We start from the raw sequence: 17,111 nt of genomic DNA, 5'->3' as shown, positions 1-17,111 counted from the left end.
TTTCAGGTCTCGGCCTGATTTGCTGGAGTCCCAAAGTTTTTAACAGAATTCTTCCTGTTAAAAGGGTGTTTTTACTTCCCACTGTAGCTCCTAGACTGTAGCTCTGTAGCTCTCTATTATAGTAGGGTCTTTACCTTTCAATATAAAGCATTTTGAGGCAACTGCTGTTGTGATTTGGCGCTATATAAATAAATGAAATTAAATGAAAACAATTCAAAAGATCACATTCAGAAGACAGGCAAAAAGATTTTACTTTTGCATCAAAAACACTGATTCTTTTTCAGCTGGTTTCCTTTATCTCAATTGCCGTTGCTGTTTCTAGAAAGAAATACATGCAAAGAAATCTGCACCTCCACTGTATTTTGTAGGAAGTAGAGTACTCAAATCTAAAATGAAAAATACAAAAGTACCCTTTTTTATTTGCAAATGCTGAAATGCAGTGAGTACAATTAATGACCAGCATGTTTTGAACTGGCATAAAAGCTTAACATGGATTACATTCACACATTCAGAAAGATCGTGAAATATTTGGCATTGAAAAACAGAATGTGAGAGAAAACGTGAAACGGAAAGCACAGAGGGATTCAAACATAATATTTCATGTTCATTTGAAATTCTTCTCATTAGTGGAATGAATACAGTTAATGGCAGATTTCACCATAGGTGGACGGACGATAATTCCAAGGCTAAAGCTAGTGTATACCTTAAATCTGTATTCCTTCTAATGGACATCAGGTCCTCAGATTGCAGCCAGATCATAAACATGATCATTCTGATCACTTGATAGATATCCTCAGCCAACATTTCCTTTAACACTAATAATTGTTAATTTCAAGTCTTATAACATGGTGTTAATTTTGTACATTATGGTCCCTAATACTGTAAAAAGCATGATAAATCAGGGGGTGATTTTGGGCTGGCATGCATGATTGCAGTGTGTCTCAGTTTCATAGTTAGATCTCCTTTGCAGGTTGTGTAATTTTTCCAAAGATGAAGATGGCTACAGAAAAAAAATTGATGCTTCATTACAAGGCATTGGTAAACAACAGGCAACATGATAGATATACTGACAATGGCTTAACCGGTTTCCGTAGTTTAGGCACGAATAAAAACAAATGTATCGAAATGTATGACAACATCTAAATAAGCTGTTAATGCATTTTTTTTATATGCACCATAATATTACGCTAGATTATAATAATTAAATAGGAAAGTTTGAAAGTAACAGAACATGTGTATCTGAACTCTCCTAACAATGTTTCTGAAATACCTAAAAGCTCTTTTCACACAAAAGTAGAATCATCCTAATTCAGTTTTTTCCTTTGGTATATAGAAAATCCTTTTTTCCTAAAAGATAACATTACAGTAATTTGTTTTGTACTTAAATCAATTTGCGCTTTTTTGCAATCTTTATCAATTGTAACATGTCAAGTTCCTGTAAGTAACAAATCATAAATACAGAGACTCTGAGAGTTAACAAGCCCAAATGACACATTGTAGGCAGAAACACTCTTCATATATTTAACTGCAATACAGGGTTTTAACAAAAAAGGAGCACAAAAGGCACATGCAGTGAATCTGGCTGCTAAATAAGTGTTGATTTTCCATCCTCTTATTTCTTCTTCACTTGTTTTTGGCAGCCAGTGGTTTGCGGCTGATTTTCTTACTCTTATCGTTGTTCTTTTTGGGTGGTTCTGGGTTGGCCTGCATGTGTCTGCCATAAAGACTGAGGAGAGGAAAAGAGGAAGGAAGACACATTCAATATCAACGTACATGTTTATGATTACATACAAAAAACTGCACAAATGTTTTTCAGAAAAGATCATGTAAAACTCAACCAAAAAATGTGAATTTTACTGGCCCCGGATAGTGCTCTGTTACACATGAGTCAGAATAAATTACAGGTACAAGGAAATTTTTTATGCATCACAAGGACTTGTGAATTAACTTCCATTAAAAAGTAGCCTTGTCTTCCTACAAATACAATTAGAGATAATTTGACTAAGCTGAGCAATAACTCAAAGACATCTGTACTATGAAAGCTCTGTGAAAATGACTTCTCAAAATGCTACATGGTGTAAAACAAGTCTCCAGACACAGGTGGATGTTTACTTATAAAAAAGGGGAAATGATGAAGCAAACTAAAATAGATGTACGGCCGTTACACCCTTTTTAGCAAGGCCAAAAACAAGCTATGAGTGGATCAGTGGAAATATCCAGTGATATGGTGAACTGAATTAATTTTAACTAATTCACATGAGATACGAGTACTCTCTCTGTCAAGAACCCTAATAACCTGTGTGTTTTAAAGTCTTTGCTTACAAACATGAGAGGGGTATGCACAAAAGAAAAGGTATGAAAACTCGTACTGATATACTGCCTTTCTACTGAATTTGAGATTCACCCAATCATACAAACATTCAGGTGGTGCATTTATCTGTACCTTTTAAGCCTTTTTATCTAACATTCAAACATACTCTAGGGTTAGGACCTGCAAAAGACCTGCAACTGACAAATAAAGGCCATCTCATCTCATCTCTCATACTCTGACAGATGGATCGGGGAAACTCAGGGTTCAGTATCTTGCCTAAGGATACTTTGATACATAAAGAGGAGGGGTCAGGGGTCAAACAACAAATTGCCTGAGTGGTAGATCTGAACCACACCCAGCCCGACAATTTAAGTGTAACACGAAAATCAAGAAAATCATCAACAGTGAACACACAGTTGTTGTGTTCAGTATTGATTGTCCATATTATTACAGTATACCTTTTAGTGTAAGTTACACACACCACCACATACATGCTCCTCTCACCCCACTGCCACCTTTGCCGTCCCATGGGTCTCATCTTTGCACAGAAGCAAGAGAGCTCATCGGACTGGAAAAGAGTTCTCTGCTCCTCACTGCAGGATGTTTCCACAGATAAACGTGTTGTTTTTCTCTCTTCTAGGCTTAACATTTTAAATAGTATTCAAAATATAATAATAATGATAGAGGCTGCCATATCGCTGCCAACACCAGTAGGGGGTAGGGTAAAGTGTCTAGCCCAAGGACACAACAACCAGGACAGAGAGCAGGGGAATTGAACCGGCAACCTTCCGGTTACAGATGAGCTTGGCTCTGTGGCAACCATGGTTATATTTTATTGTAAATAACAGTACAAGTAGGAAAAGGAATCCAGGGTTGAAATTCTGCCTTCAACAGCAGAGATAATCATGTGCACACAGGCCAGCAATGGCTATAAAGCTACAGCCAAACAAAAATGTTGTAATTATTCAATTATCTGTGTTTAGACATTGTTTCAGGTAAGAGTATAAACTGTTCATTGCCTCATTCCTTCTGAAATGAGACAAGGAATTCACCCTTTATCCTCTTCTATGATTAGACAATGCTTAGATTAGAGAACCATGTACAATTGAATCGGGTATGGGGCATGGAAATTGGGGTGAAGGGTGTACATAATGAGTATATCCCTTTGTGGAAAAATGAATTATGCAAAGGACTTCTTAAAAATGCGTTAGTATTCCAACTAGTAACTGTCCTATGCTAAATATCAACTATTTCTATTTTCCTTTATCTGGTGTCAGTTGTTTTATTCCAGCTGTAGCTGTTACGATGCCTCAGTAAATTTCTCCCTTTTCCAGCCAACTGGTATCTAATGCTCTTCTACTTGTATCTCCTGACCCAAGGCAACCTTGCACACATGTGCATTTCAACACTGCCAAATAGATGAATAGCTTTAGTTAAGAGGACCTGGAGTGACTTATGGGATGTAATGGAATTTCTAGATGCACCAGGTCAAAGTGCCACCAAAGTCACAGTGTGTCTGTTCTCTCTGCGATTGATATCAAGACAACAGTTTCTTTCCTTAGCTGTTGTTATTTTGGATAAACAATTAAAGCGATGTACAGTGTAGTGCACATAAATCTGGTTTCTTTTAAACTGTTTTGTATCTCTAAATTGAATTAGTACATTTAGTACAAAATATATTTTAACAATAATGTGTTTCCAAAAGTGAACAATTTCTATCATGCATGGATATACCAGAAAAAGCGTAATAAAACAATAATGTGTTACAAATATGGCCAAATGCCATTTTTAGACAGCAGAAACATAAATTGTGTATCTATAAGAGCTTGTCTCACTATCAGATCGCATTTCCCAACAGTTTCTGCAATAGCCATTATTTACACTGTCCTTTGTTGGCATCGACAAAGGGAGATGTCACCGTCATCTGAGGTTTATATAAAAACTTCCAAACTGCTGAGATTTTAATGAGGTCACAGAGGAGCGCAATATCCACACACTTCTTTCGTCTTTAGTAACACACCTTTGAAGTCTGAATAGAATTGAATGAACGGTTGTAGTGATAGGCTACACAGATAGGCTAGACAGATGTCAGACAGACATACAGAGATCCCTTCATTTGTTAGTTTGGTTTGAATGAGATGAGTCTATGCAACTGTCAGGCTTTTCTCTTGAGTGGTCCGTGGACGGGGTGACTGTAGGCATTCAAACTTCATAAACTGGAGGGTCAATGCTGAAGTGTTTGCTTGCATACACTGAGATGCGGTTATGAAAGCAGATGACCTGAACATTTAAAAGGAGCCACCCATGATTTCCTTCTATACATATAAATGCAAGTCATTTTAAATACAAATCCCTGAATACTAATTAAAAACTCACACCACAAGAAATTACCTAGAATAATCATAGTTAAATAACGGACATTTGTAATCCTCTTTTAGCCAAAGTTCTCTGTGAATGATTTAAGATCAAGCTTAATGGGCTAGGCACCGCTATCCACTGTTTTTGTCCGTTAATCATCCCAGGGACCATGTCAATAGACATTAAGGGCCCACCCATGGTCTTCTGTAATATGGCCTCACCATAAGTCCTGATACAAAACTTGTAAATTAACCACAAAGTTAATGTTTCTAAAATCAGATTACATAGAAATGGAGCATGGGGGAATACCTGCACGCAAGAATGTAACAAGACTGGGACTAGGAAGTCATCAAAGCTAAATTTCACCATTTTTATTTGGTTATTAGATAACATTCAGAATTTCAGCTAAATTAAGGCTGGTATTGTGCCAACAAGCAATTTATTGTGGTCTACCAAGCAATACAGAGTTCTTGTGGCAAGACTTAATTTGAAGAACAGGAATGGTGTGTTTGAAGGTGTTTCCAGGTCATGCTGGGAGCAATTTTCTATCATTGTATTGATATCACAATATTGCTGTCATCGGTCAGAAGTCTTATAGCCTAAACAGAACTTGGTGCTTCTCACCCGGCATTGATAGCTGAGGTAAACAGTGAGTAAACAGCTTTCTACGGATAGGGGAAAAACTCCAGGAGGATCCAAACAGTAATGGAAACCTGGTGGCTGCAGCCATTGTGGGGCACAGTGGTACAATGTTGATTACACTGTTTTTCCTCTCACTAGGCTGCAATCTACTGATCTAGTGGTGAAGTGATCTAGTGGTGAACCCTTTAAAGTTCAACTTTAAAGGGTTCAACTTTAAATTTGGTCAGGCTGAACTACAGACCTCAGCCATGCTAAATTGTGTAGCTTTTGTTGTAGTGCACCACAGCAAATTTTAAAAATTCAAATCATAAAATTGTAAATTAGGTGTCACGCATACATTTTCTAATTGACACCCATGTGAATGGGTACATAAAGCCCTGAACCCTGGGGTGCAAGGGCCCCATCATTATTATAATTATTATTATTATTATATTTTTTAAGAACAGATTGCTAGAACAGATAGCTGTTATTTATGGCCCTAAAAAGACAATGCACGCAGAAAACTAAAATACATACTTCAAAACATCGCTTTCAAAACAAGACACTGAAGATACTAGAAAAGCTTAAGCATGTCACTGAATTTCTACAGCTAATGCTGCACATGCACACGCACACACATACACACCCTAAGAATGTGCGTACACAAATCCACAATAGTGAAAACTGTCAGTCTATGATTGAAGTGTCTCGTTTTCTTCACCCTGCCTCCATCCCATGTCAAACCTCTCATCTGGGAATTAAATATGCCAACCCCCTCCCATGCTGCCCATCAAAGCAACTGTAGCCCAGGGCAGAGAGACACACAGGCCAGAACAGAGAGGAGTGGGACAGACAGAGATACACCCAGTGGAGGAATAGCAGTAGGCAACTCTTTTTCATTTTAACATCAGTGTTTGCTTTCCATGGGCATTTTGCCTTAACTCACGCAAAACCCATTTACGTTTGGAAACAGTACAACAGCAACTCTCTAGCTAGATGTAGTATTACAAAACCAGCTGGGTTTTAGCCATGTGCAGCAACAGCTCAAAAGGAGTGAGTTGCTCACCAATTGGAAGGTCAGTATATTTACCCTTAAGTATCTCAGACGCACACAGTTGTGAGTGCGAGTATTTTTGATCAATAAAGTGCGGTGTAAGGCTAAAGAGATACCTATTTAACATTTCCCTGCTTTAAAAAGCCTGTCTGTTTGGAGAAACCACATCACCATTTAGGGTCTGCAGGGATACATATCAGACAGAGAGACAAGTTGAGACAAAGTAGGATCCTTGTGCTTTGCAGAGCTTTTGCCCACTAGGGCCATCCCAGAGGAGACAATGGGGCAGGGGCAGGTGCCAGGAACCTCCTGGGAGTGTCTGGAATCAGCCAGGCATAGGGGCAGTTGACAGTTTTTACCATGTAAACAGAGCTCTAGGGATGGTACTGTCTCACTATTGGTCCTCAGTTTTGTCCAGGCTGAATTATGTCAACATCAACAGGATGGATTACTGTTAAACATGGTCCACTCATGTTAACCTCAGGATGAATTCTAATCCCTCTATGATCCTTTAATAATTGTAATCTAGTCTGTAAACACAGCTATATATTGTGTATACTCTCTGGATTATGACCAAATATGAGGCGTGATCTCAAAGTTTCATGACTCTTCATTTATATGGCATAAAAACAAAAAACAAATATATGTTGTGACCAACAGCTCAAAAGGTCAAGGTCATCAAGTCAAAAGCATGGGGATTAAAGCAATAACGATTTTGTTGCTTTAACAGAATTCATGGAATTGTGGACATAGTTCTACCTTTCAGTGGAAACAAGGTGAACTATGGGATAATACTTAGTGCTGCTGCATCACAGAAAGAAGGTTCCGGATGTAAATCTCTGATCTGTGTTTCCAATGCGTGCCCTGGCTTCCTTCCATAGTTCGATAGCATGCTTTGGTTAACTACTGATTCTAAACTGGTGATAGGTGTTGATGCAGGTTACAGATACTACTTAGGAGCGCAGAATAAAAGTATACCAAAATACCTCGGGTTTACACTGGCAATGTGAAATCAATTGGACATCATTAAAAAAGAAGACGTTTTATAGTAACATCAACAAAATTTCCTTGTTAACCACTCTAATTGCTACTTTGTCTGTCCATCAATCCTCTTAACCACTTGTTCGATGTGGGCGGCTTTAGGCTATCCAAGCTCTTAGTTGGAGAAAGGTATGGTACACTTTGACGTGGTTGTTGACAGAGTTTATCGTTATGGCCAAAAAGGAAAATGAAGTACAAAGGCTACTATTTTAAAATAGTGTAGTAATTCAGGCAATTCTTTAGCTGCCCATCTGCATCTGATGGTACCCCCACCCCCCACCCATCAGGGTCAGGGAGAGACTGGGTAAGAGGCTAGGTGCAGGCTGGACAGGTTGCCGGTCCATCAAATACACTTTCATTTCACTCATCACTGGGACGAATATCTTGGTTGTTTTTTGTAATGTTGTTTTGTAAGGCTCTTTGAGTAATTGATTTGCCCATACCCCCAACATAGGACGACCTCTAACTGGTGTGGAAAGGTGCTGTTAATAGGCCTCCTTTGCTCTTAAGCATTGCAATAATGTTAATAAGTCAGGAGATCAGAAGAACTATTAATATTTCATAACAATTAAGAAAACGTGAATATTTTTGTCCATCCATCCATCCATTCGCTTCCGCTTATCCTTTTCAGGGTCGCGGGGGGCGCTGGAGCCTATCCCAGCTGTCATAGGGTGAAAGGCGGGGTACACCCTGGACAGGTCGCCAGTCTGTCGCAGGGCCAACACACAGGGACAGACAACCATTCACACTCACTCGCACATTCACACCTAGTTGTGTTATCTCAAATAGATGTCTCTTCTAAACTGATTTTAAGTTTTGTGCTTTTATGTCTTAATGTAAAAAAAAGGTGTGTATCTATTTCATAAAATTAAATTGTATAATGTTTTAAAAAGATCTAAATCCTTTACAAAGATGATTACAATTTTGTCAGTATGTGAAAAAAGAAAGTGGAAACAGCTATTGTAATGAACACAATAGAGCTGCTTGAAAGAGCTCAGGACTGTGGTAACTGATTGAATATGCTCCTTTCAACAAAAGTGATTATTCATTAAGTCAATATGTGGACAGCCAATGCAGCACACTTGGTGTTGTCAAAACAAGCAGTATTCGCATAATTATGGGTACCAAGCATTGATGGATGAGAGGCTCATGGATAAAATGGAAGAGGGGGAGCGGGAGTAGAGAGAAATGATCAGTATGTCATAAAGGAAAAATTAAATGAGTGTTAAGACAGAATAATAATGCAGCCTTATTGATGCTAGGATCCAGTTCATTAATGCTTTTTAATTTCAATTTTAAGTCACACCTATGTTAAGTTAAATAGAAGTAGTGTGAGCGGCTGTAGTGACAATACTGCCAATGAGATACCACCTCAAATAAAAATGTGCATTGCTCCAAATATGCTGTCATATTAGAACAAACAGTTAATCTAATTTTCATGGCGCTACTGGCACACCCACCCTGACAGTATTAAATGCAATTAATTAACGCTAATTACTTTAATAATGCTTCCCTCTGATGCATATCTGAAAAGCATTATCCATGCCATTAAATAAAATACAATTTCAAATGCAAATCACTTTACTGTATTGTTTTGAATCATGCAAAAATAATAACAAAAAAAGTCCATCGCATGTCTTGAGGTTGTCAGCATCAAGCATGCTGCTACTGCTGAATATCCTGTAGCAGCCAGAAAATGATCTAAAATCTACATATAAAAACAAAACCAAAAACAACAGAAAACAGCCACAAAGACTGATCTGCGTTTTCTGCAACTGGAATAAAAACTTACTATTAAGGCACACCAATTAGCATGATAATACAAAAATGTGTAGGATTTATTAATGAAGATTTAACCTATAGGAAAAAAAACCTATATAAAGGTAATCTGTGCTTGTTCTAAAATGAAGAGTGTTTAAATGGTCTATATTTTTATTAACAATACTTGACAATCAGAAACCAAATATCTAACTACACCAACCAAAATTAACATGCTAGATAATCTGTTCTGATTATCTTTTTTGATATGCAGTTTGCCTTTGCTAAATATAGCAACACTTTTTTATTTATTTATTTTTACTACATTTTATGCTATGCAGAGTGTAGCACAAACTCAGAACAGCTTTAATTTTTACTGTCACTATCACAGATACTAAATAACATCTCCACCACGTGGAGGTTGCAGAACCTTCTTCAGTTCTACCTCCATATCCATGTGGACCTGCAGGGGTCATGACTTCTCTACATGTCTAAGGATCACACAGACTAGCAGACATCTGAAGTGACAATCACACTGAGGGGAACTGCAGTCCTCACAAAATGGTGAGATCACAGTTAAAATTCTCCAGATAGTGTAGCATACATGCTGTGGTGTGTGTATGATACCTGAAACACAGTAGACAACAGCAACTAGTACAAGTCATTTGCTAATTTGCATTTGACAATGCTGCTGTTCATCCTGTGTGGAGTGATGCGATATTTGTTTTATTACAAAAAAATGGTCAAAATTAATTCTGCATTCTGCATGTGTAATTTAATTTTGTGCATTTATTCCCTGTCATCACAGTTCTTTCAGATCGTGTTTTAGTGTGGGATGAAGGCCATGGGCGTAATCTCTTTTATGTTTTGGCCCTTTTATTTTCTCTGTCCTGAACCTGGAAACTCCCAGGAAGCTCAAAGACAACTTTCACATTTTAACGGTTTTTAAAAGTAAATTCTCTCATATGCAGCCCAGCAGTAAATTAAGCATTTATTGCTGCAATCTTGATGGAAACAAGATAGCAGCACATACAGATGTATGCAGCAGCACAGCGTCCCCAACTACTGTGCACCTAATGCGCTGATCACATACAGTCGTCGAACTAATACACATCAGCCTGAACCCTGACTTGGGATTGGACTGACAGTATCCTACCCAACTGGGTGCTTTGTGGGTTATTGTCTGGAACAGCAAGTGATGCAGATGGCAGAGAGAGAGGAAACAAAAACAGGGATGCAGAGCTGGCTATCGCTACCTTGCAGCATAACTATACAATGGTTTAAGTTCACCTGATCCATTCCTAAACCCATGTTGGTGAGGTTTAATACCTAATCTTCAAATCAGACAGAAAGACTGTCTCACAAATTCAAACTGGGACATGCCCCCAAAAAGTTGATTCTGTTCATCTGGACGTAGCATCTTCAGTCAGCTGATTGATTCTCAGCTGACTGCAGGTTTCGCCAACCTTATAGAGAAGACATTTGCACAATGACTGAAATGAACACCACTGTCAATCAATAGCCTGTGATGTGAGTTTCTTCATTAATTATTGAAGAAATGAGTGGCATAACATTTCTCCCACTGAAAATGCTACGTTCAGATGAAGGGAATCAACTTTTTTGGGGGGGATTTCCGTACCTGGATGATTGCGCATACATCAAAACAAACTGGGACATGGTTCCACAGGACAGGGGCATGACAGCTGAAGGCTCTGCCTCCCATTCAACTTTTATAAAGAAAACAAATTCACAAGTAAGACTGCAATCTGAGAGCAAAGTGCTCAACTAGTACAGTGGTCCCTCGCTATAACGCGGTTCACCTTTCGCGGCCTCGCTGTTTCGCTGATTTTTTGTGTGCAATTTTACATGTTTTTTGTTTTCTACAGCGCATTGTTTTCTGCGTCCTGATCGGCTGTAGACGATTATCAATCAACCTCGTGCTGCGGTCTTGTACGGTACAGAATGTGTTCAAGCTTGTCAAATTTACATAAATCTTCGATCGCTAGCAGTGTGACTCTGAAGTGCTGTACTGTATGTTTGTAAGTTTTCTCCCCAACAAATACAACAATGTCGATTAAATGTTTTGCACCATCAAAGGCAACTGCGGGTGCCTTTGGTTTCAATCTATAATACTGGACTTATTTTTCTACGAAGGTTTGAACTTTGAAAGCGTTTAAACAAGAGAGAAAAATGTGAAAACATTCATGCCTGTCTGAGAAAAGTGTATAAAGTTTGTAGTTGGCTACTTTACGGATTTCACCTATCGCGGGTTATTTTTAGAACGTAACAACGAGGGACCACTGTAGTTCAATTCCATTAAAATGAATTTTGTCAGCGATTCTGTTCATAATTTTCATGGAGAGAATTTCTAGGTGTAGCCAAGTGGTGGAAGGCTTCCACTTGGGTGGTCTGAGAATCTCATCTCTGCTTTTCACAGATGATGTGGCTCTGTTGGCTTCATCAGGTGACGGCCTACAGTTCGCACTGGAGGCATTCGCAGCTGAGTGTAAAGTGGTGGGAATGAGAATCAGCACCTCCAAATCTGAGGCCATGGTCCTCAGCCGGAAAAGGGTGGCGTGCCCACTCCAGATCAGGGATGAGTACGGGGGCAGACCCAGCACACACTGGAGAGATTAAATCTCTCCGCTGGCCTACGAACTCCTTGGTGTTCCTCTGGAAAGGCTAGAGGAGATGGCTGGGAAGAGGGGATTTCTTGGCTTCTCTGCTTATGCTGCTGGCCCCGCAACCCAGATCAGGATAAATAAATAATAATAATGTAAATAATGTCTACTTTATTGATCTCTGTGGGGAAATCCCTCTCTGCATTTAACCATTCACTCAGTGAAGCAGTGGGCAGCCACTGGGCGCCTGGGGAGCAGTATGTAGGAACGGTACCTTGCTCAGGGGTACCTGAGGGTAGCCGTTCAGTGGATTCAAACCCCTGACCTTCCGATCATGGGGCCACAGCGCTACCTACTGAGCTATCCCTGCCATAAGCGAAGAAAATGGATGGATTCATTCTTTCAATTTTTTTGCGACACTGTGCAACCTATAATGTCTTGGGGACAGTGTTTGCACAATGGATACACATGTTGTGTCCCATGCCCCTACATTCATTTGCTTGTCGTTTTAGATTGTTACCCCTATATCATTCTTATTACTATGCCATCTGATATTTGCAGAGTTACAAGAACTTCTTCCCGTTGTTTTTTTTTTTTTTTAAATATTAAAATCTATAACATGTAAATACAAGCGGCAGACATGTAGTCTCAGCTCCCACCTATTCCTTTCCTATCTCTCTTGCTCTTGTGCTGAGCAGGCTGGAACCAGATATTAAACCAGTTGTAAAGGCACATGACCAATGCAAGCAATCAAGAGCAAAACAGTTCTAGCTAGAGGTCAAGATAAAGATTTCCTATTTATTTTAAGTGTGTGTATTTCTGTGTGTGCGTGCGTGTGTTTTCATGTATAGCTCCAGTGATGAACTGTTAGGGCCAATTAAAATCAGAAGAAAAGAGGCGAATGGATTCAGTTTCCTGATGATGTCTTTATAGAGTTCTGCTATTCCACACGGCTTAATTAATCACAGCAAAGTTCTGTATGTGTGTCTGCGTGTGCAAAGAGAATAAAAGTTGGTATTTGATTTTCTTTTTCGTACGTGTGTGTGTGTTAAAAAGTTAAAAATATTTATGTGAATATATGCGTGTATGATAAATGTGCATGAAGGCCAAAGGCCATTGATCTGATGGAGGCGTTCCTCTTGCAGCCTCCTCATCTTCAACAGAGTTGCCGAGCAATTACGTAGTATCATTTACAGTCAAGTAATGTTTGTAGAAAGGAGGAGCTGCAGTGAAAATAAGAAAAGGGAAATGCAGAGAGGGACTAAAGGCAGAGGAAAGGAGTAGAAAGTTCCTAACTAAGATTCATGAGAAACAACTAAGGTTTTTAGCCAATGGTGGAAAAGTTCTTTGCCTTTATCATTAGTTACATTTCCTGCTGACCCACCAGTCTTCTGACAGATATGTAGTGCATGTGAGTACTACTTTAATAACCATAAATTAAATAAGTAACAAATCTTTTACCTTCGTTACACAATCATAGTGGATATCTTCTGCTACCCTACACTCATCAGTTTTTAACCAGATTGGGCATGGGCCCATTTCTACTAAATTCCTCACATGTACAAAATGTGGAATTTACAAAATTAGGAATGAAATGAAATAGAACTACATAAAAATGTGCATCTATTCATATTTATACATTTTGCAGGTTAATTTGGATATTTGAATACATCTTTTTCTAAAATGAAAAATATATATGAGCTCACCCCTTCACTCTTAGCAGCATTTATTACAAATATGTCGGTTTTCTTTAATCCGACAAACTTAGAAACTTGTTCAGCAACTTCTTTTTCCATGAAAAAGTGTTTGGTGACAGTACTGACTTTACATTCACCTATACTACTTCTGCTACAGACATACTGTGACTACTCTGTAAGTGTTCTGTTCTACAGAAAGCAATGGGTATAACCTTTATTTCTGCTGCTTTTAAATTTCTTTCACTTTGAAGTTTTGAAGCTCTGACTGATTTCAGGACTGGACTTGTTGCAAAGTGGCATCCTATCATTGTACCACATTAGAGTTCAAATATTTGCATCAAAATAAAACTGCTCATCTTTATTCACCCAAATTCAGTGGCTCTCTTAGAAAAAAATTCAAAAATGTACCAAAACTTAACACAAAAATGAAATCAACATTGTACTACTTTACTCTGTGCTACAATTATGTAAAACAATCTTTACATATATATATTTAAAATTAATCTGTTTAACGTAACAACGAAGGACCAGTGTTTATTCAAAGAGCTCAAGTCCAGAAGTGCAATTTTTGGAACTTTAGGTAAAATTGATTGCACTAGGCAATAACATATCTTTTGTTGAATATGTTTACCATTTTCCTGAAGCCATTCGATACACATCTTCGGCCAGATGGAATATGACTGCATTGGTCATTTCAATATGCCTTTGGGAGCTTGATGGATAAGCAGACATAGGCGGCTGTACAGGGTGACTTTTATGGATCAACCAGTTTCCAGAACAAATATGAGACAAAGGACTGAAAACTGTTTAGACTGTTGTGGTTAAATGCATCTATTGAGGGATGAAATAACAGCGTAAGAGAGCATAGAATGAGGTCTGTTTGGACACGGTAACAACCCTAATGGGAATTTAATTTGTTACTAATGATACTAAAGCTTAGGTCCCAATTTCTGCTAAGCCAGCTACTACATGTGGAGTAGGACAAACGCATCTGACACAGAAGAAGAGAATACATCTAAACAGGTATACATATAGAGTTGTGGTCAAAAGTCATAAAAGAACCAAACTTTGAGTCTTTTCCAATCACTCTATCAGAGAAAAATCAGAGTTTTAGAAATAACGAGACACTCAAGAGAGCCATATTATATTCTTTACAAGTGTATGTAAACTTTTGACCACAACTGTACTTTATTTAAATTAATCTATGTATAGTCTGCATTTTTAAAAATATTTCAGAGATTCAACTTTCAAGAAAACATTATTTTTGAGAATGACAGAAAGAAAGATATTCTGAAAAATATTTAAAATGACTTTTTCCCACCACAGCAATAAGATGATAACAGCCAGATATTCATTCTATTTTCATTAGACAGAAACTGGGGGTGTGGACAGATGTGTGTGTATGTGTGCGTGTGTGCGTGCGTGTGTGTGTATGTGTGAGTGTGTTGACACGATTTGAAGAGGAAGGACATTTAGTCAGGTGTAAATAAAGCTGTGAAGAAATTAACACCTGTCAAAAGAAAGACTGCTGCTAGATGTGAATGTGTGTGTATGTGTGTCCTTCTCTTTCCCTGTTGTGCTGTTTTACAGTAATACATATTTCTTATTTACTTATTTTCACAGTCTATTCATATTGTGTCTTTCACAGTTTGGGACAGCAAACTGAAAACCAGCCATGAGTGGAGTTAAGCTTGTCCAGATGCTGAGACCAGCGTAGACCTTGTTCATCACATAAGGAGTAACTGAAGACTTAAATGAAAATAAACAGTTATCCATAATGTGGTATTTTTTCAAAGTTTAGTCACTTAGCCTCTGAATGTGGATACTGGATCAGCATGTTATATGAAATGAGCTAAATGTTCAGCATTTTTTATTATATTTTAATCCCCAATAAATCTATTTTCATACATTTTTCTCTGTTTTTGCTATCAGACCAATGGAAGGATTAGTTAACAATCACGCTCATAAAATCCTTATGTTAACACAATGACCTCTGACATAAACACCACTTACCAAAACTAACATAAGTTACGGCTTGAGCAGAATTTATTGTCACTGTACAAAGTATGTGGTATAACTGGTCTGTGGGTCACTCTTGCTTTGCTGTATATCCGCCAGCCAACCACACATAAGATTGAAGTTATAACAAAAGACCATTAAAAACAACAAAAGGTTTCTACTGCAGCAACAGTCTGTGTTTTTTTATACTGTAGTTTTTGATCTTTGAAGTTTTATCTTTTTTTTCCTCACAGTTTTCACATTTCTGGTGAACTCTGTCACCGTAACTCCCTTCCCTATTCCAGCTCACCAGTAAACCAATCAGCATTCGTCAAATGCATACTTTATCTGCTTCCAGCAGCATGTGGTTAGGATGTTGAACGACTCACGACAATAACGACAATACATACTTTGTGTTTTTGCAATAAGGGACTAATTGTATATTGCTTTTATTCATATACAAAAGCAAAGTGGTCTGTGAAAGAAATTCTGTTTCAAATCTTTGAGGTGATAGCTGAACTCAAATGTAAGTAGTTCTTATGAATTTCTGTTTAACTGACGTCAAACTTACAGCAGAATGACTGTCAGTTATTTCACGGTCTTTAGGTAACGAAATCTCTTTGAAGAAAAGCAACTGACTGCAAGTTGTCAAAGAAATGATCCCTGTTAGTCAAGCAACCATTTCAAAGACAAAGATTTATAGCAAAAGGTTGCAAAAATGTTGACTGTACTGTGACATCGAACCACTGTTTTCCTTAGTGTGGCTGTAGTGTTAGTGCAATATTTGCTGTATTAAAAGTGATCAAAAAATTATGAAAATGATCCAATAAAATTAAAAATCCTTACATTAATTAAATTTGTCTATTTTCCCCCCTCCTATTAAAGGTCATCATATTATGTATCTAAGAACCATTTTCAGTGAAGATGGCTTTTTTAAAATCACTTTCTGCAAGTCCTATACATGCGCCAGTAGTTGCAACTCTGTGATGCCAACTGGATCTGTTACAGAGTATCAAAAATGTGATTTTTCACTTGGGATAAATCACGAGAGGTGAAACATCTTCACAAACATAAAGCCGTCTAATTGACGTATTTTTTCACCTTAACTTCAATTGAAAGGGACACAACTCAAGCCGAATTGCGTTGGTCTGGATTAATTACAAGGCACAACTTGCACGCCTTATGCAAGGCTCCCAGTTCCTTGCTTAAGCTTTTTTAAAGAAGAAAATGTTTTGTTGTGGATAAGCTTTTGGTTTGTCTGCAGGTGTACAGATGGGAGTGATTATTGCTTTTATGAATGCTGACTTCAGCAGTGACAGTGATTGATTGCATAGACAGAGTTGGAGTCGACTATATAGTGCAGGTAAATGCTCCATCATCCACCCTGACCGATACAAATAATCATGATGTGCAACTGTTTATCCTAAAATACAACCCGAGCGTTCTTGGCTGGCAGAGCTGAATTATAACGGCACACATTTTAGTTATAGTCCAGGAAAAATTGCAACAATGCAATCCACCACAAATGTTTTATGGTGGATATTTTAAAAAACTGAAATGTATGAATATTTTGTTGCTGTATTGAACCGCAAGCTGTGCTCTGTTATTAATGCTTGAGATGTTTTTAAAAGTTGGCTTGATGGACATATCTT

General features: G+C 38.1%; 1 protein-coding gene across 1 annotated transcript in view; it reads right to left on the bottom strand.

Moving 5' to 3' along the window:
* Nucleotides 1-387: 387 nt before the first annotated feature.
* Nucleotides 388-17,111, bottom strand: part of rsu1 (Ras suppressor protein 1) — a 39,513-nt gene continuing 22,789 nt past the window's right edge. Inside the window, exon 9 of the mRNA XM_085467500.1 lies at nt 388-1,726. Coding sequence (XP_085323626.1) covers nt 1,624-1,726 — 103 coding nt within the window. The 3' untranslated portion in view covers nt 388-1,623. The remainder of the gene's footprint in view (nt 1,727-17,111) is intronic.

This window comes from Copadichromis virginalis, linkage group LG9 (assembly GCF_057382275.1).
Source record: "Copadichromis virginalis isolate Kocher_CV1m ecotype Utaka linkage group LG9, C_Virginalis_male_GT1.1, whole genome shotgun sequence".
Taxonomy (NCBI): domain Eukaryota; kingdom Metazoa; phylum Chordata; class Actinopteri; order Cichliformes; family Cichlidae; genus Copadichromis; species Copadichromis virginalis.
The sequence above is the reverse complement of the archived record's forward strand: the minus strand, read 5'-3'. Positions and strand labels throughout refer to the sequence as shown.